General features: G+C 41.4%; 1 protein-coding gene across 3 annotated transcripts in view; it reads left to right on the top strand.

The window, feature by feature from the left end:
- The window catches only part of GABRB3 (gamma-aminobutyric acid type A receptor subunit beta3), a 193382-nt gene that overhangs the window by 59017 nt on the left and 106858 nt on the right, over window positions 1-27507 (top strand). Inside the window, exons 2-4 of one of the 3 annotated variants that reach the window (XM_086482205.1) lie at window positions 15526-15573; window positions 22931-23022; window positions 23185-23252. In XM_086482205.1, the coding sequence (XP_086338331.1) occupies window positions 15526-15573; window positions 22931-23022; window positions 23185-23252 (208 nt within the window). Of the gene's footprint in view, window positions 1-15525; window positions 15574-22697; window positions 22778-22930; window positions 23023-23184; window positions 23253-27507 lie in introns of those variants that run through there. The other 2 variants (XM_086482206.1, XM_086482207.1) reach the window with 2 other exon arrangements.

Raw genomic sequence — 27507 nt, 5'->3', positions numbered from 1 at the left:
GGACTCAAGTACTAGTCTCTTAATGTGATGATAAACCCAATATTCTGGCAGCTGACTATTAACCATGTGTCTTATTTTATGGATGACCAACTTGGGCTGCCCAAGGCTTATAGAGCACTTGCAGCAGTAGACAAAGTCGTTGAGAGCTGTGGTTTCTCAGCACCTCTGACTGCAAGGCAGTACGGTCTCCAGTAATGTGCACAGGGTTGCAAGCCATGAATTTTAATCCTTGCTCTGCCACTAATTCACTGTGTAGCTCCAGGCAAGTCTCTATCTCTTCAGCTGTAAAATGGGAATAATAATAATGGTTGCCTATCTTTCGGCAGCAATAAATTCATGTGTGTTCTTGAGGCATGCAGATACTACAGTGATGAGTGGCCCAGAAAAGACCAGGAAAAAAATGAATAATTCTGTATTTACTGCAGGCTTTGGGTGTGCAGTAAATAAGGCACTGCTAACTGGCTAGTGAAGATTACTTTTCTAAGTAGCTGCTTATTCAGTAGGTACTGTGTAATCAGTACCTACTTATCCTGTGTAATGAATGATAAAGTGTTCTTTGGGGAAAAAAAGGGAAGCAAGATTTTCAAGAAAAATCTTAATACTGATGTACAGGAAAGCACTATTAGGGTTTCATCGTTCGTTTAGGTTCTAGTTTCTCCAACTTTAAAGCACGTGATTTTGGCAGCCGTCATAATGTTCTGAGACAGTTGTCTTCTGCACAGGCACGTGATTAGGTCTGTAACTTGCGTCCTGCCGTAACAGCTTTACATTACAAAATGCAAAATAGCATTTTGACTGTGCACATGTAGCCATTCTTCATGTGCAATTATTGCTGTCTGAAAACCAGGAAAAACAAATCTGCCTTCCTTTTTTTATGTCTGTTGTGATCACATCATCATATTCCCATTCTTATACTGCATTTTTCTGGGGTCTCAGATTAGTTGCAGCATAGGTGACTTGTTCAATTTGTTACAGTGTCTCTCTCTTTCTATACAAATAAAATCCAATCCCCCACCCCACAAAGGGCTCATTTTTTAACAAATAGATTTTTGCTATTGAAAACAGCAAGGAAAACAATGAAGACGACTGTACAGGGTGGTATGCTAACACTTCAATTCAAACTTTATTAGAGTAGTCTGAGCATGTTTATCCTGCAATTTAACCGCTTATTAGGCCATTGCTATCGCATCTGTTAAAAGCATGTGCAATCCACAAAACAAGCTGCCAAATGTCCCTTTACAATTACATTGTCCAGAGATCTGTATTGTCATTGTCTATTTTGTATTTGTGTATATGACAGTCCCCTGACAGGGCTCGTTTGAGTATAGTTGGAGTCATGCTTTCTTTTCTAAACATAAGAAGATCTAAGCTCTGCCAAGACAGAGTATGCACAGATTTGTTGGCCTAATCTCCACCCCATTTGGTGATGCTAGATTTAAAATTAGGACAAATCAAATTAGAACTGTGATATTTGAAGTACTCTTGTGCTTTTCAATGTGTCTAATAAAGGAGCATGTTTTATTGTAATCTAACTACACATTTTTAAACATTTACTTCATATTCTTGTCTGTGATATCTGCGATCTATTTGAGATAATAAGAATATACTGCATAAGCCGAAACAATATATAACTTCAAAGAATATTTTAAAATTTTATCTTAAAAGCATCTCTTCTTGCTACTTACATTGAAAACCTTCATGAGCAAATATTTTTGAGCAAATTATGTCCTTAATTGTCTCTTTATAGGCACTGATCTTATGAAATGCACACATGATTCATTCTGGACATGTGAATTCATTGCAACTGAACCTATATACAAAGTTGTTGCAGTGATTAACTTAATAGAAAAATACTTGCAACGCTCTGTCCTTCAGGTTTTTATTTTTCACTTTACAAATAGAAAAATACTTGCAACGCTCTGTCCTTCAGGTTTTTATTTTTCACTTTACAAATCGTGCTACTGGCTATGAGCAGGATACAAACAATAGGCACAGAATTATTGTCAGGGATGGCTGCTACCTCTCGTCACTTATGAATTAAACATCTGCTGCCTCACGTTGAAAATGTTTTAAAATAGTTTGCATATGAAAAGGATGACTGTAAAAGAGATTTCAGTGCAGAAATCTTTAGCTTGTTGCGAACACGGCAGCCTTGCTGCTCAGTAAAAGTTTGGCAGAAGTACATCACCCTTTGATAGAATCTGATGGCCTAAATTTCATTTAATATCTATTGCTTAGTGTTTCCTGTTTGCTAGGTCTACATCTCCAGCGGCACCTAGGTATTAGAAAACATAGCAAAGCAAGTAGAATGTGGATTATCTGAATGTGAATTTTGATGTAGGCTCCCCCATAAAAGAGAGGCCAGCTGAAAATGTCCTTTTTCTTGAACCACTGATGAGCTCACTGGAAAAAGTCTCCTACCATGATCTCCCGTGAAAACTGTGGCCACTGAAATAGGGCTACTATTGAGAGGCAGCAGACGAACATAATTGCAACAAGCAGAATTTCAGCAAGGACAGTGCTAAATATAAAGAATTCAGTGCTAAAATAGATCAAAATGATTGGAAGATGGCTGTCCTTGGAGTTAAATGTAAAACTCTTGTATTCTTGGAATAGCACCCTGATGCTTGTAATCAAAACCAATTTGAAACACTGATGTCTGTTTCTTGGTATAAGGGAAAGAGATTAAGGGGAAGGAGAGATCGCTGTCATCTTTTGTATCACAGAGTGTACTTTGAAAAGGCCACAGTGAGACCAGGGAAAAACCTGAATGAAGGAAGAATGTACCACCACTCCAGGACCAGTGTAATGTAGGGCTGTGAGCCAGCACCGCAAGAAAGGTTATAATAAGAATGATGCCTAAACTCAGCATAGTCTGTGGTGGCAAGCAGCAACTATGCAATTGTGGCTTATTTATCCCAGCTATGACTGCACACAGGTTTACATTTTAAAGCCAAGAATTTACTGTGGAAGGGAGTTGATGTTGTAAGTTTCACTGTGTTAAGTGTTTTTGTTGAGGTGCACGGAGATAGTTGAGTATGTTTGGAAGGCCAGACTCAGGTGACAGCATGGAAACCTGAGCTGTGCTCCATATTATATAAAGGGCCTCAATCATTCAGAAGATTTCCTATCTTTTAAAAAAAAACCCAACCCACAGATATGGCTGGTACTACATGGCTTTTAGGCCTTCCGATGCCTACATTTATATGAATGCCTTCTCTGCTATTCCCTCTATTGCATGTAGACACTTCATGGTATTGGTAACTTTGCTAATGTGGGTAATTTCATTCAGTCTTTTTTTTTTATTATTGTTTTCCTCCCAATCTTTACTCATCTCTATTTCCCCAGTGGCTAAAATATTAACAATTAACCTCCCATTAGGGAGGAACGAGAAGATGGCTTCAGCATTATTTATTTATTACTGTTTTTCTTAGCTGGAAATTGAATTATCTACTCCCTATTTAAGACCCTTCTAATGAAAATGTCAGTTACCATGAACTAAATGTTCTTGAATAGTAGCACTACATAGCTAGCTAGTAAAGCAGCATAGGAGGAGAGGTAGAAAAAGCAAACTCAGCTGTAGAACTGTGCACATCTACACAGGGAAACAGACAAGCACCTTACAAGAACAAATGGATTAATCCTCAGTGCACCCTGCCATGTGGTCAAAACTTTCTCAGTGACACACCTGAGGGACAGGATGCCATCCAGAGGGACCTGGACAAGCTCGAGAAGTGGGCCCATGTGAACATCATGAGGTTCCACAAGGCCAAGTGCAAGGTCCTGCACCTGCGTCGGGGTGATCCCCAGGATCAACACAGACTGAGGGATGAGGGGATTGAGAGCGGCCTGGCAGAGGAGGCCTTGGGGTACTGGTGGGTGAAAAGCAGGACATGACCTGGTAATGTGCGCTCGCAGCCCAGAAGGCAAATTGTATCCTGGGCTGCATCAAAAGCAGCGTGGCCAGCAGGTGGAGGGAGGTGATTCTCCCCCTCTGCTCTACTGTGGTGAGACCCCACCTGCAGTGCTGTGTTCGGCTCTGGGGTCCTCAGCACAGGAAAGACATGGACCTGCTCAAGCAGATCCAGGGGAGGGCCACAAAGATGATCAGGGGGCTGGAGCACCTCCCCTGTGAGGACAGGCTGAGAGTGTTGGAGTTGTTCAGCCTGGAGAGGAGAAGAGATCTTATAGTGGCCTTCCAGTACCTAAAGGGGGCCTACAGGAAAGGTGGGGAGGGACTTTTTAGCAGAGCCTGTTGTGATAGGACAAGGGGTAATGGTTTTAAACTAAAAGAGAGCAGATTTAGACTAGATAGAAGGAAGAAATTTTTTACTGAGGCTGGTGAAACACTGGGACAGGCTGCCCAGAGAGATGGCAGAAGCCTCATCCCTGGAAATATTCAAGGCCAGATTGGACGGGGCTCTGAGCAACCTGCTCTAGCTAAAGATTTCCCTGCTTACTGCAGGGGGGTTGGACTGGATGGCTTTTAAAAGTTCCCTCCAAGCCAAACAACTCTATGATTCTATGACTCTATAGGAGGGAAATATTAATAAGGATAGCTGTGTGGTTTCATAGGGCACAAAATTTAAATTGTCTGTCCTTGATGTTTGATAAATGCTTTTCTTGGTAAAATATTCTGATTTCTGTTAATGAATATGTGAAATAAAACCCCCAGAATATCCCGTGCTGCCCATGTTATAAAGTTTTCCTGTTATCTAATTCTAAGGAGGATGACCCAGCTCCCACATCAGATGGTACATCAGGGTCTTCAAAGATCATTGGAGTTCCCCACAGTTCAGGCTAACCAACTTATTTATGTTATTTGGTAGATGCTGCTATCCAGAACCACAGTATGGTGGGGTTCTTTCCAAAGGAGAAACAAAGTAAATTTGTCTGTCCATTGAATTCATTAGCAAAATGGCTCTTGTATCCATGCTAAGTCATCAGGCAATCTCCTCCATGTTGGCTTTCCTGAAGTCTGGACTTATGTAAATTTTTTTGGCGCTTTCTATCTCTCTGAGCTGCACGAGTGAGGTAGAGACTTGCACCAAATTCTTTCACTTGGGATATCACCAGGTCTCTACGCTGTCTTATCCCAGCTGTCTGTGCAGGAATGGCCAGAGTACTCAAGCAATTCCCTTTTTGCTCACCCGAGTTTTCTGTATCTTCATACCTAAGCACCCTTCTAATCACTAAAGTGTTAGGCAGCAGTTTAGGGCTAAGTGACAGCTCGGAGACTGGATGCAGCAGAGAAGTTGTGCCCTGGAATGTAATACTTTTTAGAGAACAAGAATAGAATAGTTGGGGCCTGGCATGTCCCCAGATTCAATAGTGCACCCCCTGGCATTATGCAGGCTCACAGCTTTCTGGTCCATCAACCATCCTCCAAGATGGGAAAACAAAACCTCGTCATCTTCCACCCTGGCCTGGCCAAACCCCCAGGAGAGGGCATGCTGTATGCTTGAGAAGGTGCGGCATCTGGCACATGTCTGCTGTGCCTGATGGAGCTCCAGAGCTCCCAGTGGGCTGTGCAGCTTGCCATAACCTCCAGAGTAGGCATGTTTGTGTAAGGCACAATCTGGCCTATTGTTTCATATAATCCCTTTAATTTAGCAGAAAAATAAAGAGTAAGTTGTTACTCAGAATGATGTTTTCTTTTTCTAAGGATTACCACTTTTTAATTATTGTTCTAAGTGGATTGTATGCATAAGTGTCAATGAAAACAGATTAGAAAGAAATATGACTAAAACAATACTTACGTTAGAAGAGCTAGATTAATCTTTCCAGGAGGAAAACTGGAGAAGACACCAGAACATACCGCACTGAAATGCAGAAGCTGTCAGCTCCATCAGTTCCTCTTTCAGCCTAGCATCAATTGCAGTGGACTTGTAGCAATTTCATTTAATACTGAAGGGATCATATTAAGGAGGGAATAAAGGTTGACAAAGGTTTTGTTCAATTTGCTACTGTTTTAAAGAATGAGATTTTAGACTTTCTGAAAGTTATTAGATTGCATGCATTGAATGAAAAGCGAGAAAATTTGTAAAGCATAATATGACGTTGCTTTCTAAAGCAAAAAGGAAATTGGGTCTAAAGTTCAGTGAACTATAGCTTATTTTCATTATAGGCCTTTCTACAGAGAGATTCTGTTAAGAGGTAAAACTCCTGCTAAATGTACAGACACCTGGTGAAATGGCAAATCTCTGTACAGTTGTAAGCACATAAGAAGGGGAACACTGGATCAGAACCAAACACCCTATTCAGCAATTCCCCATAGAAACTTGTAGAAAGTGAGTAAGAAGAGGGTAAGTACTTAGAGAGCCACCAAAAGAGAGGGTGGTTCCCGTGTGCTTAACATCAATGAAGGGCTGGGAAGGCTGCGAGAGGGTCCAGCCTCAAAATCCTTCCTGCTGTACTCCCAGTCTGCTCTGGGTCTCCATCAGAGTCCCCACTCTGCCTGAGGTCCACGTGCTGAAATTTCAAGGGGCTTGGCAGGGTGAAAGGGAAAAAAAAAATATATAGGCAGGTAGTTTGGGAGTAATGAGAGACTTTGTGGTAGTAGCGGAATTAGTATCTCATTTGCTCAAGGGCCAAAATTGCATTCCCTGGCACCCAGCGTTCAGTGGGAAGTCACCTCCTCCATAACTCCTAAGTTCCAGCAATCTGCAGTTTCAAGTTAAAAGTTAATCTATATTTCATCATATGTAATAAATCTATATTTGATCATATATCATAAATCTATACATAAGTTATGCATGCCAAAGAACTCACAGCATGACATTGATAAATTATTTAATTCCATAGTGTTTGCCCCATATTCCTTAAGTGGGATTTTTAAATTGGAAATGAATAAATGCTCTTTTTTCTGAGGTTTCAGATGCCCCAATTTTAAATTGTCTAATATATGTATACACTACATTTGAGAACTTTGAAAGAAAAACACCAAATATGGTTAAAAATTATATTAGATCCAGGTTGTATGTATAGCACAATTTATAAAGATAATGATGAACAAAGCCAGGCAATTTGGAGATTCTAGTGGATGGATAAACACAAAACGATACGAGTAAATAAAGAGGTACGAATAGACATTTTTTGTTGTTGTTTACTGGCAACAGAAAAGTATTTCAGGCTTATCCAAAACTGCTTGTAAAATTATTGATAAGCTGAGGTGTTGAAACATGTGCTTTGGATTTCAGCAGTCTTTTTTTCAGACTGAAGTACTTCACAGTATTTTAAAATAAAGATGGTGGGAATTTTGAAACATCACTTCAATAAAAATACCTAAACCATTTCATTCTTAAAAAGTCAACATTTTCTTTTTCAGCAATGTCAAGAGGAGAGCTTGTGTCACTGGATGTTCATTTTGCATTTGAAAAAAAAAAAAAAGTTTTAGCTGCTAAAGTTTCACTGAGCCCTATTAAAAGCACTGAGTTAGAATAAAGCACTACCGCAACAGATGGTGGGATGTCCCAGTATATTCAGGACAGTTTGAGTGTATGCATTCACGTATCAAAAACCTGTAAAATAAAAATGGTGTTAGTTCTTCTGATTCATTTTTAAAGCAAAGAACATTTCCATGTTTTCCAATTCATAGAACATTTCCAGTTTTTCGTAGACTGTCATGACTATTTAACCACCCTTTATAGTTCTCTCACCCTCACACTGGACATGAAGTAGGGAAAATGCAGAGATGCATACGCTCTGTTATCAGCTTGTTTCTCTTTTAAACCAAAATTTCTGGTGTTTAAAGAAGAGTTGTGGATAAAAGAAAGTACAGCTTGAGGCTATGATATAATGCACTTAAAGGTCCCAAAGGCAATATTCTTAACATCTACAACCAACTCTGAAACATAACCTAGGAATAGTAAATGTTAGGGCCAGGCTCTTAAATTCAAGTTTCCTGACTCTCTGAAGGCTGACAGCCTTTGAATTTATAAAGACTTCCTATCTAAACAACCGAAAGAGCTAAAGATCACTTAGAATAGTTATTTTGATCTGTGCTTACACAGCAGTAGCCACCTATGAGAAAGTATTACCATGTACATATCCAGGTGATTGTTTCGTCTGATCATACAGGTTTTCATCATCTTAAAATTGTTCTTCTTTGCACAATTTGGAGACAAATGTGCCAGGGGGATTCCTAACCCTATTTTGTGTATTTGTATATAACAATACATACACTCACAAGGTTTAGAATGGATCAAGAAATTATTCTTCCTCATGATATTTTTTTCAAATAACTGAAATACTTGAGTATTTCATGGAAATGCCTTCCCTCCATTATTTTCAGAATATTATTTTTAAAACAAAAAAAAACCAAAAGTATTCTTTGTTTTCTGTAGATACCTACAAAATCTAAGCGATGATCCACAGAAACCCTAACTTCTTTGGAGACCAAGGGCACCTTAAAATTTTGCAGTAAAAGTATGTGAGGAGTACCTAATGAGCACTGTCAAATAGATGTGCTCATTGGCATGGCTATTACACAACAGCGCTGCGTTCAGCAGAGAGCATGTTAGCGACACCTACTTTCATTCAAGACTGTCATAATGTTGGGTCAAGGTGACCTCTGCATTTTGTAATACAGGTCACTGAATAACATATGCAATGCCCACTAGGATGCCAGGATAAGAACTCAAGGCTCTCTTCTGCCTCTGTGTAATTTTGCATGGAAAACCGAAGTCCCTCTGTGGAGAGCTGGCCTTTTCAGTCATGAGACTTTCAGAAGTGGCATGAACTATTATTCATGAATTAATTTTTGTTTTACCCAGACTATTAACTTCCATTCCAAAAATGAAAAGAAAAAAGCTTAAAATAATTAAAAAAAAAAAAATTGAAGTGACTGAGAGAGTAGGCTTCTTTTTAAGTCATAATTTCTCCTGCCACCGATGTACAAATGCACTCCAACATACATCAAAGGTGCACAATCCTTGTATCAAGAGATAAATCTCATGTCTTTCATAATATGGATACACCTCTCGAACATGCATTCTGGTCTGTGAAAATGTGAAGAGGTCTTTTCTACAAGATTTTATGAGCACTAACTGCATCCGAAATTTTTTCTTTCTGAAAAAATGCACGTGTTTTACAACAGCCCTCTAATAGCTCAGGAGGGTTAGAAGGGACACTGGCAAACATTTTATCACCTTGGCATGTATGCAAGTGCTTCAGAGGATCAAGGAGCAGAAATTAAAAATATGCAACTGAATGAATTTCTGAAGGGAGAGAAGCAAAATCAGTGGAAAGTGTAGTAGTGAAAATGAAGGGACAGTTTAAGATGTGAAAATTATTTTACTGCTGTAAACCAGAAACATGTATTTCTGATCTCATTGAACATAAACATTCCCATACTGAATCAAGCCAAAGTTGCATCCAGTTTGCTGTCCTGCCTTTGACTTTCGGCAGTAGCACATACTCTGGGAGGAGCATAAGAAACAGGACACACAGAAAGCAGTTCTTCCCCAGGTATAACCTTTCACTTTCAAGCAGTCTGAGCTTTATGGACTTCCTCAGCCAGAGGGTGCATTCACAACATTGACTTTAATAGCCATTGATGGAGCTCCTTTTCATGCATTTGTCTAATGGATTTTTGAGCCCATTTATAACTTTGACCTCCACAGCTTCCTCTGGCAATAAGCTCCACAATTTAATTATGCATTGTGTGAAAAAGGACTTCATATTGCTTGCTTTAAACCAACGACCTGATCATCTGAGTGCTTCTTTGTTTTTTATGGTTCGAGCAATCACAAATAATCATTTAGGCAGTCTATGACTTCATATACATCTGTCATATCTCTCTTCCCTCAACTGCTTTCCAGACTTAAGAGTCTCAGCCTAAGTCTCTTTCTTCCTACCAATGTCATTTCATACTTCTAATCATCCCTGTAGCTCTTTCCTATACCTTTATCTGGCTCTCAAACTCTTTGAGAGGGAAGAGAACTGCACGGAGTTTACAGGATGTGGGTAGACCACAGATTTCTACAACACTGTACCGATCTTGTTCTGTTCTATTAATTCCCTGATTGTTCTTAGCACTTGTTTACCTTTTTGACCTCTGCTGAGCATGCAATTGGGACCTTCACTGAACTACCTGCAGTGACTCTGAGATCTTTACTGGGAGGATAATGGCAAATTTATGCGCCGCTGTTGTGTGTCTTTTGATAGCTTTCCCTATGCCTATTATTTTTTATATTTGGAAATAGAATGCGTTAAAAAGAAAAAGCAAAGGAATTATGTGGACTAAAATAATGGTATAGAACCTATTGGATTTGAACTAGAACTAGGCACCTTCAAGAATATCACTGATTTAAAATGTGAGTAAACAGGAGTCTACATCTTCCCGTATTCTCACTTCATCTTTCCTACTTTGCTCTTAAATGCCAACAAACGGGTCTGCAGACTTGCTAATTCATTGGCATGTTTCTGAGCAATGCTAAACTTCCCAGCTCTGGCTGATGTCAAAAAGAGTCAAGACTGGCTAGCCCTCATAGAATTGGACCTGAAAAGTATTGTTCTGGTAACTGTTTATACTATGTGACATTGTCACTTCCATACTATTTGTGGAGCTTGATGCTGGGAAAAATGAATTTCTAGAGAGGTTATGAAAGATCAAGGATGCTATAATGTCATCATAATTACATGTAACTTGGGCATCAGCATTACATAAAAGCATATTGAATGCTTGCTTAACATAACATTTGAATAAATCATGTTTAAAATCATGTTCACTGAAACATTTATTTCAGCTAGAGCCACGTAGTTAAAGCTTCTCATACATAAACATTTTTGGCATTATTTATGAAAACTTGGCTTGCATCCACTTAATTTATACTTTAAAAAATAAGAGATAGCTATATGAATCTTATATTTATAGCAGAAACCTCCATCGCCTGCTGCTTACTGAGGTTTCAGCAGATCTACACTGGTAATTCAATAACTGTGTCTATAATATCCTGGGAGTTTTAAACACAGTTTCCCATTTTTGCATTTGGCATTTAAGTCTGTACTTTCTTACTTTTCTTGATAGGCTTCTAGGTACTAAAAATAATTCGTTAGTGCCTATCACGCTGTGTGACAATGATGCCTTTGAATACCTAACCTGGTTAGTATGGGTTGAATCTCCTAGGAAAAGGGAAAGTGGATTTTATTGACTCATTGGTGCGGGTGCCTCACTGCTTCAGAAGTTTCTGGAGGGAGGGTTTGCAAGGTGGGGTGAGCAATCTTGAGGTAGAAGCCCAGAAGCAGCTGTTCCAGGGAGGAAGATTTACATTGAGGTTTTGCATCTAGCAGTTACAACTAATAGTTATTGCACCAAAGCCATGCAGTGTGGGCTCAATTTGGTCTCTATTGTGCATGCTGGGTCAAAAAACGAAAGTATTTTCTTTGCTTCAAAATGACAAAGGCTCAAACATAACGAGGTGTGCATTCTTCAAGCCTGTGGAGAAGGCATTTAGCATCATGTTTGTTTTGTTTCATACTTGTAAATGGCTTGTGTGAGGTGTACAGAGTTCTTTCCAGAGTAGGAAAAAAAAAAGTATTTTTTCCCAATTGTGGCATTCCGTGTTCTGGTGCTTTCAGAATCTGAAGCTGAAATATCTCACTTTCTTACTGTTAGCATTATCTTCCAAGCTATAAATATTAGTCTTTGTATCCATATTTTCATGCTGAATCATTTTGTTAGATACATAACATCAAGAGTACTTGTTAAGCATTCCGTGATTCATTAGCATTGCTTCGTGTTCTGGCCTTAATCCAGGGGGGGCTGTTACATTTCATTCTCCTCAAGACTATTTTCAAATTAATACGATATTTAACTTAATTTCTGCTTTTGCATGATCTTGCAGGATTTAGAAGTATGACAAAAAGCAGTCATCGTCGTTTAAAATTTGACTTACATTTAGTTAAAAGACTCAAGCAATTCCAGAAATATAGTACTAACTTAGCAGCTTTCCTGTTTCTTTGCTGTCCACTTAGCGTTAGCAAAGATATTCTTCATGGAGCTCCAACCTAAAGACACACAAGACATCTTAGTCTGATAAGCTTTTGGAAGGCAATATGCTCAATGTACTGAAACAGATCTAACCTTCCTTCCCATTAAATCACCATGGATGAGATTCATCTTATGCAATATTACATACCCAAAAGTTAGGTATAGGCTATGTTCATAGTTATTAGGTACTTCTGGAGGGTGATTCATCTACACTATTTTAGTCTTTTTCAGCCTTTGGAGTTTCTTTCAAGTCTTTGGACTTGCTTTCTCCCCCTCACTGATTATTAAAGTAGCCCATGGTAACTGGGCTCAGATTTACACATTTAATCTCTGATGCTTACATCAGCGAGGAGAAAGCCCAACCAGAGACATTCTGAGTCGTGATATCATCCAGAAGTTGTGCAGGCTTTAAAAAAATCACACAAAGTTTTTATTTTGCAGTTCTGGAAAGTCCTTAACATTGCAGTATGAGTTGTTCATGGTATGTTTTCCTGTGTTACGTTGACTGAGCCTTCAAGAGAGCTGGGGAGGAAAAAAGGGGAAAAGATGAGTTACTATTTTGGTTACTTTAATAATCCTAAATGCAGAACATTAGCTCTTTCTAGCAACAAAAACTCCACCAGCAGCAATACTGAAACCATATGCCCTCCATTTGATTTACCATCAATGACTGCCTGGCTGCACACAGAGCCTCTCTGCTTAATAGTGGCTCTAGGCAAGTGCATGTATAATATCCAAAGCAGTTTTGTTCTTTTATTAAAGTTGTGATAAGGATGCAAAGCATTTTAATGGGAATAATCAATTATATAATGATATTCATATACAACAAAGTGCTTTTAATAGAAGTACTTTTAATGTGGCGCTTTTGTGATGAGGGAATTACTCTTGTAATACTTTCAGAAGCATGTCTTCTATTGGTGCCAGGCAAACAGCAGCAGTAGGAGACTTCTGTAAGAGATGAACTCCATATACTCATCATTCACAAGAAGGCATTTTTCAATGCAGAGACCAAAGGATTTTACCACTCTGCTGAATAAGAGAATTTCAACATTAAGATGTGTTTACATTTTTATAAGAGAAGAAAAAAATGGAGTGCATTATCAGCCTGAATAAAAGCTCATTGTGAAACTTCAACATTTAAAAGATCAAATTTTATTCTTTCCTGTTACATTTGCCTGTTTTCCTGATCTCCCTTTGCCATCTCTCTTCCAAAAATGAAGCTAAGTTAATTCTATCCTGCCATTGGCATTTTTGCTGATGGATGTCGTAAGTTATAAACACAAGGTGGCCATACAAAATGTTTCGCACTCTTTTGAAAATTTTAATAAATGTATTAAGAGAAGCTGTTAGTATATTCAAGTTGCTTTTTATCTTATGGGTATGGATATATTTAGGTAAGCGGATTGAAAACAGACATTTATTCCATCTATATTGTATCTGTTCATTTAGAAGTGGTGCCCTCTTCCACCCATAGATAATTTGCTATAAATCCCCTGCCAGTTGTCATGGTTACAGGGTGAGCTGCCTCTGTCTCTCAGGTGTCACTGGCTATGTTTGGGAGCACAGTCCTAAAGGAAGACAAAGGCTAGGCATGCTCCCTGACTCTCTATATCCAGCCTCTGCAAATGTAGAGTGTTTGCTCCAATACCTTGCAGTGAGCGGCCATACGCGCTTTAGGAAAGAGCACAGCCATCTTCTGGTCTCATTATTGACCATGTGACTCTACCAATATGAGATATGTGAACGTAATCAGGGGGTATATTTGTGTTGGTGTTGACACTTCAAATGCCCCTTCCCTGTTCTTCCTCCCCTCCTCTCTCCTTTGCTGAGCTCAAGAAATTACCCCAAGCCTATACTGAGTTACGGTGGACCTGACAATTAAGAAGTGCCGGCACTAGATAAAACTGTACTTGAGAATACCACAACATGGCATGATAGTGTGCTCAGGCATGGTTACAGGAATGCAATACTATGATCTTTAAATTCAGAGAAATGTGGCTTGGGATTCTTGGTACCTAGAACTATCAAAAGAATATAAGATATTGTGAAGTTTGGGGTAGGATTCATCTGAAGATTAGATGTAGGTGTCTACATGAGAACTTGGTGCTCCCATTATGTCAACAGAAATCTAGTCAACTCAGTTAATGGAGTCGACGTATAGGAAGCTGGGGATCCTTCTCTTGGGTGGAATCTGACCCGAGAGGCTCAGCCCGGTTCTGACACGCAGGCATCCTGAGCCATTGAGATGCTCCAAGGTATCCCACTTGGACTCCAGTCACCTGTCCACTAGAGCGTGAGTGTGCACGCTCTATGCAGTGTCTCGAGTAACTCAGGGTATCTTAAACGGACCAAATGGTGGCATCTAACCAGAGCCCTACCCAGCCTGACCAGTTCTGGTTTAGATGGCCGGCTATTTCAAGGGGATCCAAGACATGAGAAAGGCCCCACATCTCCCTACCCAGTGCACAAGGGAGTTGGGCATTCACAATACTCAGCTGTTAACATCCTTTAGGCAGTGCATATTTCATGTAAAATGCATAACCACTCCAGGAACAGGGACCAAACCCAGGATCTACCTTTCCCATGCAAATGGAGCTTAATGCATTCAAACTCAGGATCATTTACCCCATGCTTTTAGTTGCTTCTCTTTAACTTCTCTAAGCAGACAGGTAAAGTAATGCACAGAGACATAAATCAGATTGTAAGATATAAATCAATACTTATTATGGAGTGCCTCTTACATTCATCACGCCTTCTCAGAAACTACTTAGCTAAAACTTGTGTTTTATTGCTGATTCCAGCAAAGCCAACACATTTCAGACAACATCTCCTCTTGCTCTTCCTTAAATCAGTAGCACTATTTCAGAAGAGTCCTTTGTTCCCATATATTCTGAAAGAGTCCAACAAAACATTTCAGAAAAAACAATCTTTTTTTCTAGCTAAAAATTGCAAAATGTATTCAGCAAAGTCACAAGGACTTCAATTGAAAAAGCTCAAAAATAATGACTTAAGCTTCAAATTTTCAATGTGCCTTTTTTATATGAACCTCAATGTTTAAATACACATAGAAGTATTCAAAACATCACAGATAAAGTATCTCATTTTACACAGAATACACTGCATTAGACTTCAAAGTATTTTTTTATTTTGGCTTATTAAAAAATAATGAAATAACTGAATTGGATAACATTCATCTGGATCAATTAGAAACCTTTTCTGAAAATTATTCACGTTGCTCTATCAAAACCACACCGTTGCATTGTGTTTTTCACAGAAGCAGTGACTATTTTTTTCCTTTTTCATTTCTTGGCAACAGAATCATGGATCTATAATTAAAAACCCACTTAGACAATTTCCAAAAGATTATTACAATCTTGTCATGCCAGGGGTTGAACAAGTCAATTTATAGATTTTTTTCCCCATCCCTAGATTCTACAATGATGGTCTGAAAACCTTCAAGGCCTGAAACTATGTTTTGTTTCGGCAGTGGACACAGGGCATGCAAATGATATTCTCTCTTTCTCTCTTTTTAGGAATGCAGTTGAAGAAAACAAAAAATTGTATGCAATTTATGACACAAGGTGAGTAACAAAAAGTACTTTAAAATGTGATTATTATCTGCAAATGGAATGTTAACGCTTTAAAACGTAAAAAAAAAATTATTAACTTTTATTTTTTTTTCCTGAGCCACAAGGTAATCTTTAAATTAAGGTGCAATGACAAATATTTCAGATCATCACACACAAAATTCTGTATCCACCTAATAATGGTTCCCTTTTACACATACTGATTTCGCCTTGTATACAGTGCATACAACAAAGAACTGTAGTTACACAACCAGCTTAATTTACATGTTATTTCACAGATGGAATATGGCCCACGATCCTGGTCTGTGTTTTATGAGCTCAACTGTGGCTGCTTCTGATGGCAGTGTGTGTGGAATGAGAGCGAAGGGCTAGCTGGCACAGCTTTGGGAAAAGAGGATGCATTTGACTAAGAGGCGCTTCCACCAGCAGAGCACTGTGACTTGGCAGGGCACGGCTGTGGATACAGCCTCTATATAAACACACCTCCATACTCTCCACACTCCAAAGCGTTTCCTTTCCCCTCATCCTTCATGGACGGTTTCCTGTTAAGGGCACTCCCTAGTAAAAAACCTACTCAAAGGATAAGAGGAAGACATGCAGCAGACTTTCGCTTTATTCTACCCATCGCTTTTTCTTTGTTAGCCTGGATTATCGTTTCCAGAATTCTTCCTAATCTTAGCAAATCGGGATTGATGCCAAATCACTGCACTTCCTTCTCGTTGCTTATCCTGTTTTCTGTGGGAGTGTTTGCATGTATAAACGGCTTTCTCCCCTCGCCCAGTGTTTATTCTTTGTCTTTCTACTTTTCCACTGTTAAAATTCAAAGGGACATTTGGAGGAAAATGTTGGGAACCAACATCTGCTGGTGTTTTAGTTAGTCCTTATACAGACACATCAGCTAGGATCCTGACTTGATCTTCCTTTAAATAAACATAATACTAAATATAAGCTATTCAAACAGCTCGTGTTTGTCTTCTTCGCTCCGTAAAATCTCCTGCACAATGAGGCTTGGTTCTTGACTTGGAATTCTGGCTGCTGTAGTAAAAAATTGCATAAACAGTAATTATTACAAATGAGATTCATAAAGATATTGATAAACAAGAAAAGACAAAGAAATGGGCTATACCCTTCTATATTTATCTAACCTTAAAGAAAAAAGGTAACTGCTGCATACTGTTTTGTTAAGAAAAATGTGCTCCTGACAAAGGGATTTAGATGAAAACACTCAAGTAGAAACTCTTAACAATGAAGTTCTATGTAAAGTAGCTCTTCCTCAACTGCGGTTACAGTAAAAAGAAAATCATAACTCAGTTACTTGTCTGTTTTTATAAACAGACTGTGTTTTCATCAGGTCAGAGACTTAAAGAATAGTACTTCTAAAGCACCACAGGCTTCTCTAATGTATTTGTGTTATTTCAGTGCATAATCATTAATCTTTATGATGAAAAAATGTGAGTTATAAAGAGCCTTGATTATTTCTTCCTCTGCCAAAGTGTCAATGGATTTTTATTTTGATGTGTCTGACTCATTATGTGCATAATCCACACGTTTTGCTGTATAAGGAATAGAATATTGCAGGAATACTCTTTTAAATTAATTCAGATAATGCAAGTTTTTGTTCTATTTTCTTGAATATGAAGAAAAATAACCATCTGAAAATTAAACAACAGTTCAAAATTATTTGGGTCAAGCCCCTTATTAAAAGCAAATTTGTCCCCACTACTCATATTGATTAATACCTTATTCTTTATGTGGCCCACTGAAACATTCAGATCTCCACTACATCAGAACTGTTGACATAACAACATTACTATTTCTGTATAATTAAACGAAAACCAGCAAATTACACAACCAAAGCAAACGGATTCATGCAACGCTGTTTGCAATCTGCCTGATAGAAATGGGGCCAATGAGTGTAAGCTCATTGTCAGTTATAAGCTCAGCATACTGTTGAGTATTACTCAACATCAGCAAATATTACATGCGCTTTCTGATAAATATATATAGTGGGTAAATATGACACTTTTTTCCTCACATAGTATGTCCAACAAGCACTGCTCATTATCTGAACAGGCAAAGCGCAACATATGAAACTGTCAAAGCACAAAGCATTCCCTGAGCCCCGATGCCGCATATCTACTCCCCAGCATCCTCCTGTCACTCTAAAACTCTGCTTTTGCTGAGATACTGTAGGACAGAAAGTAAGAAAGTTGACCTTTCTGAAGGAAAAATTAAGTTTCTGTTGAATGGTATTTTGGCAAAAATGGTCCTTCAACTTTTGATTTCACAAAGTAAAAAAGAAATCAGGCCCGGGAAAAAGAAAAAAAAAAAAAAGTTGAAAATTTTCTTGTGGATTTTTTCCCAGCCAGTTTTATTAATTACACCTTCTCAGCAGGTTAAACCAGCAGGCTATTAAAATTGCTGCGAGGCAGAATAGGTAAGCAGCAGCACGGGTCTCAGCCTAGTAAGATTAATGTCCTGTGTTCCTCAGAAGACACCACTTCAGCTGTAGCAGCAATTCCTCCCACTTTTTTTTCAGTTTCTGTCTCTCTCTCTCTTTTGTATCTCTGAACCCTCTGTGACTGCAGTTAGCTTCAGGATAAGACCGGATCTTTGTCAAAATCAGTTAAATGACAGACAAGCCAGAGAGGAAAATGAAAAAGAACATGTTCTGATAAGTGATTCTGACCTCAGCGTGTAAGTCAGGTTATGTTCATTTTGTCAGGTAAACCCTCAGTACCACTTTCCAGTGCAAGAGCTCAGTGATGTATTGCATGGTGAGATCAAATACTTCTTCCCTGATTCTCAAGCCAGTCTTTCTCCTACAGTCTGGTGACTGATAGTAGTAGTACTGCAAATGCATCAGCTGTGAGCAGACCTCCCCTCTTCTCTAGCCTTCCTGTCGCTGCCTCCTCTTCTGTATCTCCATTAGCGCTGACAATGATGAAGAAAACTGGAATTTGTTCCAAAATTTTGAGTGGCTGCTCATTCTCTCAGTGACTCCCACTGCCTTCAAAAATTTCTGTCCTTTAACAAAGACTGAGTGTGCTCTGTTCCAGCTCCTCCTGAAAGGAGATGATGGGTGCATCTACACAGCATTTTAGTACAGATCAGGACTGCGCTTGTGAAGTGAATCATTTGATCATTCCCCACTTACTGTGCGTTGGTTCACATCTCAGAGCAGTCTCAGAGTACATGAACTCTATTCCTTTCATACGAAGTCAAGGTGGCAAATGCACCCAAGCAGCACAGTGAATGTGGTCCAACTGCTAATGAGCATCTAGTCTATGGAAACAGATTAGAACTTCTCCTAAGGTAAAAACAAACAAACAAACAAACAAACAAAAACAACAACAAAAAAACAACAAACCAAAAAAACCCACCAAACCAAAAATGTGTATGGAGTGGGTATCAGGTCCTCAGCAACAGCAGTTTTGCTCTGCAGACCAGCCCTGGTGCTTGTTAACCCAGACATAGCCAATGAGTCCACTGTAACCCTACTCACCCAAAGGATTTGTTTCACATGTAGGCTTGGCAGGTGTATTCTTCCACACATGCTTGCATCAGCCCAAGGACAGTCCTTTTGCTCCTTCACCCATAATGCTTGCCTTTGCAGTTTAGACTTACTCATTTTTTAAGTGGCATTTACCAATATTGGCAACACTAAAGAATATCGCTGTGCTTACTGTGTTGAACAAGACTTGATCAGGAGCATAGATCTTAACTGTCCGGTCACCCAGAGGCTGGAACATCCACCGAAGTAGTAGAAATGGTGATGGATTTTAGTCCCTGAACTACCACATTCAAAGTCTCATCTTTTACAGGGATAATTTTACTGGGATGGGAAGACTTTATGTTGGAAAGAGCAATGATGAAGACACCTAAGGGGAGCAGAGAATCGGGTTTCCATTCCTTACACCACTGAAATTTGATTTATTTTATTCAGTAATTAATTCATGAATTACTGGATTATTTATGAAATAACAGTACTTCACAGATAAGAGCCAAACCACTAGGCTACAGAGTCATGTTAACTCTTTCCCTCTCTCACCTACATAACTATTTGCTGAAATATGAAACATTTCAAACAACAGAGATGAAAACCTTGCCCCGAGGTCCTGTAGTCTGGGCTGATCTCAAGAGATACATACTTGGGATTTTCTTGGATGGAGCACTTGCAGGTTCTGACTGGGTGCTTTGCTGTAGTGAATAAAAGCGCCCAGACTCCTTCCTGCCATGCCTTGAAACAAGCTGTTTGTTTTTTTAAGGGAGATGTTTAGGAGCCTAATTCCAGGACAAACGACAGGATGTCAATTTTTGGGGCAGGACAAGGAATCTATTTCTGTGCCTTTTTATTTTTTTTCCTATCAGCCACATTAAATAGCTTGCCCTAAGCTTTTGCTTCCGTTATTTCCTCAAATACTCTGCACGGTGCAGGGCTTTGCTGTGTCTTACCTCCAGACCACTGCCACAGAAGCTTTGTTCTGAGTCTTTTCTGCAGACAAAACCCAAAGTGTCATTTTTAGTATAAATGCCACATCACTAGAAGTCAAGATGATTTTTACCTTTTATGAAATTCATTGATCATTTATAATTTTTAACATTTTTTAGCCTAAATGAATCCAAAGTCCCAAGGAAGAAATGCTTCATAACACCCTAACTACTTCCTTGTTCCATCAGCTCCAACCTGGGTTACCTATAAACTACCCACAAGTAAATGGAAATGGTTGCTCTGAAAGATCAAGAAGACAAATACTTAAATGAAGTGATAAAATATGACAGACTCTACAGCACTGTTGATTCATTCCTACCTCAGATGTGTTTCCAAAGTACCAAGATAGCGTTTTAATCAGAAGTAGCATTCTCTAAAATATTTCATTTCTGTTATAAAACCGACAATCTATTTAAGAAAAGTTATTGGTTCTTAAATGTGCTTTTAAGCCATATTAAATTCCTCATAAGACATATTTTCTTCCATGTTAATACTTTCTTTCAGCACTCAGAGGGAGAGAACAGAGTTGGTACCCTTCCCTAAATACACTTTCTTCAGAGTGTTTGAAAGAACTAGTCTTCAATACTGCCCCTCTCTAGCATAAAAAAAACCCAAACAACCAGGATCCAGGGCCCTCAAATCACTTGTGTATATATATATATATATATATATATATGTATGTATAAAAATTATTTGACTTTTCATTTTTGAGCCCTTGAGTCATGTATGCTTCATGTCACAATTCTCAAGCTTTCCTCATAAGCCTTATTAGTTTTTAAATGAAAGCTAAGATTCTCACTTACTTTACAATCATAGAAATTATGGCACTATTAAAAAACCCAAATATTGCAAGACTTAAAATGAAATCACAAGATTTGGCAACACGTAGTTTCTCTGCATTTCTCCTCATTAACTACTGGTTTTTATATTGTTTTTAAAACTGAGCCTGCTCCTTCTTTTATTGGAGCTTTATTATTAATTTCAATAGCAACAAGGTCAGGACGTATGCCATGGATTGCACTTGTCTTTCTTTTCAAGAATTTGTTGGGGACAGATGAAAAGCCATCCATGCTTTCTCACCTGTACACACCACCACAGCATTCCTCAAGTGTACATCCTTTTCCTAGCAGTTTCTCTAAAAGAAGAGGATATGTAGAAGAAAAAAGAGGTGGTAGGAGAAAACACGGGAGAAAAGACATTGCTTTTCTTCCTTGACTAGTGAAATGTTCTGCTCTGCCACGGGCCAGCGGCCACCGATTGCAATGTAACCAGAATCAGGAGCTGACTAAGGGCATGTTTACACTGTTGGCAGAGCACGGTGAAGAGGTCTGGCTTTGAGAAGGAGCTGGCTCCAGAACCAAAGGCAGTATAGCCAAGTCAGCCTGCTTCTGTTTCCATGCCAATTAGTCCTGCTGAAAGAACTAATTAACCTGGAAGGAGGTTAACAATAATAACAACTGTGCTGTCTCCACCCCAACCAATGTTTTATACAAAGTTAAGAGCACCCAGAAGCTCAGAGACAACACAACAGAGAGCTGAGAGCTCTCACCCTATATCGCTTTGGTACCACTGCCATTTCCCTTCATCACCGCCCCATGTAACAAGCCCGGGGCTACACACACTTTGAAGCCAGCGGAGGTTTTGCCAGGCAAAACACGACGATCTACATCTGTGTTGATGGCATCCTCACAGCCACGGCTGAGGGGAGCCTCGGGCCCTGTACCTGTACCCCTGGCCGTGGCGGAGACGCCCTCTGGCACTGTGCGGGTTAGGGCAAGACCCCCAAGCCCAGCTCCCTCTCCTGCCCCAGCGGCCTCCCCCCCGGGCACCGCTCCCAGGACACGCCAAGGGGCGGGTGGGCGCAGTCACCCCACATGGAGCAGGCCGAGGGGCAGGGGAGGGCGGCCCGCCCCAGGGCTGAGGCCATGCCCGCACCCCCTCAGCCTCACCCGGCCCCAGGGGGGTACCGGCGGGCTGCCCTGACCGCGCAGCCCAGCTCCCCCCCCCCCCCCCCCCCCGGGGTTCCCCTCGCCCTCCCGAAGAGAAGGAGCCGGCTGCGGGGAGACGCCGCGGGGTCTGCGAGGGGGCACCCCCGCCTCAGGGAGTGCGCCGCGAGGCCTGTGCCGCGGTCGGCGGGGCGGGCGTGCCCCGAGGCGGCGCCCGGGGAGCCACCGCCCCCTGCTGCCGGCCACGGCTGAGCCCCGCTCTCCGCGGCGCCCCTCCTCGGGCTCTCCGCCGGGAGGGACGGCGGCGCCCTCCCCTCCCCTCCCCTCCCCTCTCTTCCCCTCCCTTCCCGGCTGGCGGGAAGGCGGCAAGGCGGGCGGCGGCGTGCGGGGACGGCGGGCGGAGGGGAAGCAGGCGGCCGGGCTCCGGCGGAGGGCGGCTTCCTCCGGGGCTCGGCGGCGTCCGGCCGCGGGGTGGGCGCACCCAGGGGCGCGGGTGGCTTCCGCGGGCCGGGCAGCGGTGTTGGGGCAGGGGGTGGGGGATTTTTTGGGGAGGGGAGGGCAAGGAGGGGGGAGAACTGGGACTGTCGCCTCCGCCTCTTCCTCAGCGGCAGCCGGGGCAGCCGGATCGCGGCGGCGGTGGCGGCGGCTGCTGCTGCGCGGAGGGAGCGCGGAGCGGAGGGATGTGGGGCTTTGTGGGAGGCAGGATCTTCGGGATCTTCTCCGCTCCCGTCCTGGTGGCCGTGGTCTGCTGCGCCCAGAGGTAGGAGCCAGCGTGCCCCGGCGGCGGAGCGGGATGCGTTTCTTAGGGGAACAAGCTGATGCGCTCCCCCCCCCCCCCCCCCGCTGTCACCCCCGGCACCCCGTACACCCCGTCCTCTGCGCCCCCCCCCCCCCGTCTTTCTCGCCCCCACAGTGTGAACGATCCCGGCAACATGTCCTTCGTGAAAGAAACTGTGGATAAATTGTTGAAGGGCTACGACATCCGCCTCCGTCCGGATTTCGGAGGTGAGTCGCCCTGCCCGGGCTGGCCGCCCGCAGCCCCCCTCCTCACCCCACCCCCGCGCTCTCCCCGGGGCTGTCGCCGCTCCCGCGCCCCGGCTGCCGCGGCCCCCCTCGCTGCCAGGTCGCGGAGCGGCGGCGGGTAAACGGGTGCTCGTCTGCCCGCAGGTCCGCCCGTCTGCGTGGGGATGAACATCGACATCGCCAGTATCGACATGGTTTCCGAAGTCAATATGGTGAGTAGCGGCGCGGGGGGGAGGGAAACCCGGCCGGCTGCCTCCCGGCGGGTCACGGCCGCCCGTTCCCCGTCCCTTCCTTCGCACAAAGTCGCGGCCGCCTGGGCGGGCGGTGGCCGAGCTGCTCGGGGCACCGAGCGCTGCCTTCCCCGCTTGAAAACTTTTATTTCCCCGGAGACGCGCTTTCCCCCTTTCCCCCCTCGCTGCTGGCGGCCGCCTCCGCTGGTGTGTGTGGCCCGGCCGAGCCGGGGGTGCCGGGTCGACTGACACCCCCCGTCCTCCTCTTCCTCCTCCTCCTCCTTCTCCCGCCCTCCCCCCCCCCCCCCGGGCGCCGCCGGCCGGAGCTCGCTGGGGCTCCGCCGGGCAACCGGCACCTGCGGCGGCCTCGCAGCGGGAGGGGGATGCGGGGCGCAGCGGGCTGGCGGCGGCGGTCGACGGGGTTGGTGGCGGTGGCGGAGGGCTGCGGCTGCCGGCATCTCCCAGCGCTTCTTGCGGGGTTCGGGGGGGTGGGGAAAACCCCAACCCGGCTTGTCGGTGGGTAAACTCTGACTCTGTGCGAGTGTGTTAATTGTTGTTGAGCCTCTAGAGCGGGCGCGATTGCGTGTGGACTTAAGAGGAATTTGTGATTTTGCTTCGTGATACTGTTCGGGGCTGTCGGGTGTGCTGAGGAAAAGGGAGGTGTTTAGCGGGGTTCTTCTGCAGTCTGTATAGTTTGGTGATTTGGGGTTAGAAGCTAGAATTGCTGTTTCTCGTCCTAATCCCAAATCTGAGGTGGATTTTTTCATGTTCCTAAGCAAATTACTCCTTCCCACTGTATCTTAGATTTTGCCTTCTATTCTTCCTTATGTAAACCTCAGGTAAAAAGACCAGCCTACTCTGCAGTGCTGTAGTTACATTTATGGCATTAAAATAATAATCTATACGTTTGGAAGCTGAGCTCTCTTTTAGTAAATATGACACTAACACCACACTACCCTCCTTCAATGCTCTGTTGCAGTATTACAAGCTGGCATAGCTTGGCTTTATACATCATCTCTGTATTTTCGTTTATTCTGCCCCTTCTTTCACCTGCTCTACCCCAAATGTAGAGCTAGAATCTTTTGCTCTACTTCTGATCTTTTAAAAAAATGGTTTTAACAGAGATACAGTTACCTGTTTGCAGTTAAAAGTGCCACCAATGTCTTTCTACTCATTCAGAAGGGAAAAGTGAGATGGTTTTTACAAGAGTTTCTTTTAGGCTTCCTGCAAATTCAGGCAGCTGCAGAGACACCTTATATATTGCACAGGCTCTTCTGTACCTGTAGGATTGCATCTCCAAAAAATGGCAGCTGAGTCTTTGAAGAGTAATTGAAAAGTCTGCCTTCACTATCCCTGCTGCCACCTTCCCCACCTTTGGCTGTGCTCCAGACTTAGGGAAGCACTACATTACACATTAAATTAATATATAACACTTTGTGTATGTGAAGTGCCACATAGGCAATAAATATCGGAGAAAGGCAGAATTGAGATTGGAAAGAAAATGAGGGAATGCGTGCTGCTTTTTGTGCTTTTTAATTTTTTTTTTTCCCTAACTGTGGGAAAGCCTGCTAGGTTTAAATAACAACTTGTCCAACCCACTGTAGGTATAAGGAAAAATAAGTAATTACGCTGCTTGTCATGCTGCTAGACTGAGTAATTAGATCTTGAATGATACAGGAGCTCCTCAAAAGGATAGGTGCCATCCGTTTCTCCCAGACAGCGAGCCAACATACCAATCACTTAAGTTTCTCGGTGCCCCGCAAGTCAGTGCCCGCTGTTTCCCATTAGTTGCCAGCGCTGTAAAGAGGTGAAGAGGTTTTTCCCGTGCCCTCTCATGGGGCAATGCAAAGTCTGAAGAATAGCAATACAGATCTTGCAACAGAAACACGTGTTTCTGAAGGGAGCTGCTGAAGTACTATTGTTACAAAAACTACTCATCTACTTCAGGAAAAATGAACAGAAAGGGCTTCTGGTTGGTGGAAAGCTTGCTACAACTGGAGTTTTCAGCTGAGCTTGTGTCTTCCCCCTGTGAAAGAACTCATCTTTGACTAAGCACGGCTATTTTCAAATACTGCCCGAGTGGATTACTTCCACTTCTTTTAGGTAACTTTACACTGATCTGCAAAGATTCTTGAGTAAATATCAAGAAAAGGTGAATAAGGATGAACAGAAGGAGCTTTTCAAGATTACTAAAGTGTACACTCTAAGATAGTAATTTGGAGGGGGGGAAAAGTCACAATTTGAAGACCTGGGGCACAGCTCTTGAACTTCATGCTGATTTCAAACTAAACTTCCAATCTTTGACATATTCATTTAATTCCAAGCAGATATTGTAAGCATTGACCTTTAGCCTCATCAACTGTTGAAATGTCTTACAAGTATTTCTCTCTGTGAACTGTGGTAGTATGGACATTAATTCCTTTGATTTAAATTAGACATTGGTGTAACCTTTTATAAATGAGCTTGTTAAAATTCATCTCTATATTAAAAAAAAAATAACCAGAGAATTAACATTCTTCAGTTTTATGAATATAAATAAAAAGTTATTACAGCAAGTTTTATTGTACTGTCTTCTAGGCAGCCTGTAATGTAGCTTTCAGTGATATGATGACAGTTTTCTGTAACAAGAATTACAGCTTGTATCATACTCTTTTCTATTCTTTATCAAACTGTAGGTTTTTATATAATATATTACTCTATGAATCTTCAGTTTCTGGTTATTCATTTGGCTTTCCAGTGTTTGAAAATTATGTGTATTTTTAGTCTTTCTGTGGAAATTATTAAAAATCCTTTGCCCTCTGTACATCCAGGCTACCTGTAGCTATTTTTTAGAATAGACTTATTGAATAGTAACGTGCATCTTCCTCAGATTATGTGAAACAGTTAACATTTTTCTTTACCTTTGGTGCTGAAATGCTAAGCTGCATCAGGAGGACTGGTGCAAGTATCAGGACTGCACAGCATCAAGTTGTTTTACTGAAAAGTTTTGAATAAGCAGTTTCTATTTGATCTCATAACATCTTGAAAGTATTGAGTAGCATGACTGAAATTGTTACTCTGCTGTACTACTTACATCATACTGAAAATACAAAACATTTATGAAGTAAAAATTACATGCTTTGCTATTTATACTTTGAGTTATGTGGTAGCAAGAATGAGTTAATGAAGTTGCATGTCAGAAGTGCATTGTTCAAGGAAGGGCTGTAGCCTGTTAATGATCTGGACATATCTCCCTGTGTGCTTTATTTCCCTGCTTTACCTGTGCACGCTTTCTCATTATTCTTTGCCTCTTTCACAAATTATACCTGTAACTGGGTACTTAACCACTCACCTATTTTTATGCATACCTCCAATAATTGCATTTAAAACTGCTGTAAATGACTGTAAAACGTACAGTAATGTACATCTGCAAACAAAATAATAACCAATAATAACAGCTGTAATACTGAGAGAATACTGTAAGTCATCTTACAAATAAAGATTACTGTTGTCAGTTTTCAATAATTTAGCTTCATAATTTATCATTTTACGTGATTTGGGTTGACTGTGTTCTGTACTTTCTGTGTTTCGAGTTATGTTTTCCTTAGATTATGTGAGTTGAAAAAGAAGTAGTTCTCGTGCTTTTTACTAGTCTGTTAACCTATTTCTGATCAAATAATAGCCACAATTTTTGGTTTCTTTTAGTAGTCTGATTCTTGTTCTACATTTGGTCTGTGAATCAAATGCGTTAGTTCCAGGCATATAATTTTCAAGCACGTAGCTTTTTATCCTTAGGAAGTTAAATAATCAATACATTGAGTCTCCAAATAACCTCCTCTTTAAACTCATCATTATAGCTGGAAGACTAAGGTGCTGTGCTTTCATTTTACCATCATTTTAGGACATCTTTTATAGTTTATGGGAGGTAAAGCTGTAAAATGGATAGAGAAAACAAGGGTATCAGTGCAAAAATGAACCTTTCTGCTTAGACATAGTGTTTTGCAGAGAATGATCTCCTGTAAGAAAGGAAACTTGTGCTGCTACTCTCTGAAGTGCTGTCTGCATTCTCTTTGTGTATTGAGGGGACTTCAGAGCTGTTCATCCAGGGTTTTTCAAAGGCTCTAATTTTGATAAAATTAAACCAGTAAAACCCAGGAGGCATCATTGGCTATACAGTCATCCTGCTGTTTTGAGAATACTATGCTCAGAAAATTAGTTTGAGATAAAGTCAGATCATAAAACTTATGAGTTGTTGTTT

Source organism: Leptosomus discolor, chromosome 1 (genome assembly GCF_034619465.1).
Source record: "Leptosomus discolor isolate bLepDis1 chromosome 1, bLepDis1.hap2, whole genome shotgun sequence".
NCBI classification, from domain to species: Eukaryota; Metazoa; Chordata; class Aves; order Leptosomiformes; family Leptosomidae; genus Leptosomus; species Leptosomus discolor.
The sequence above is the reverse complement of the archived record's forward strand: the minus strand, read 5'-3'. Positions and strand labels throughout refer to the sequence as shown.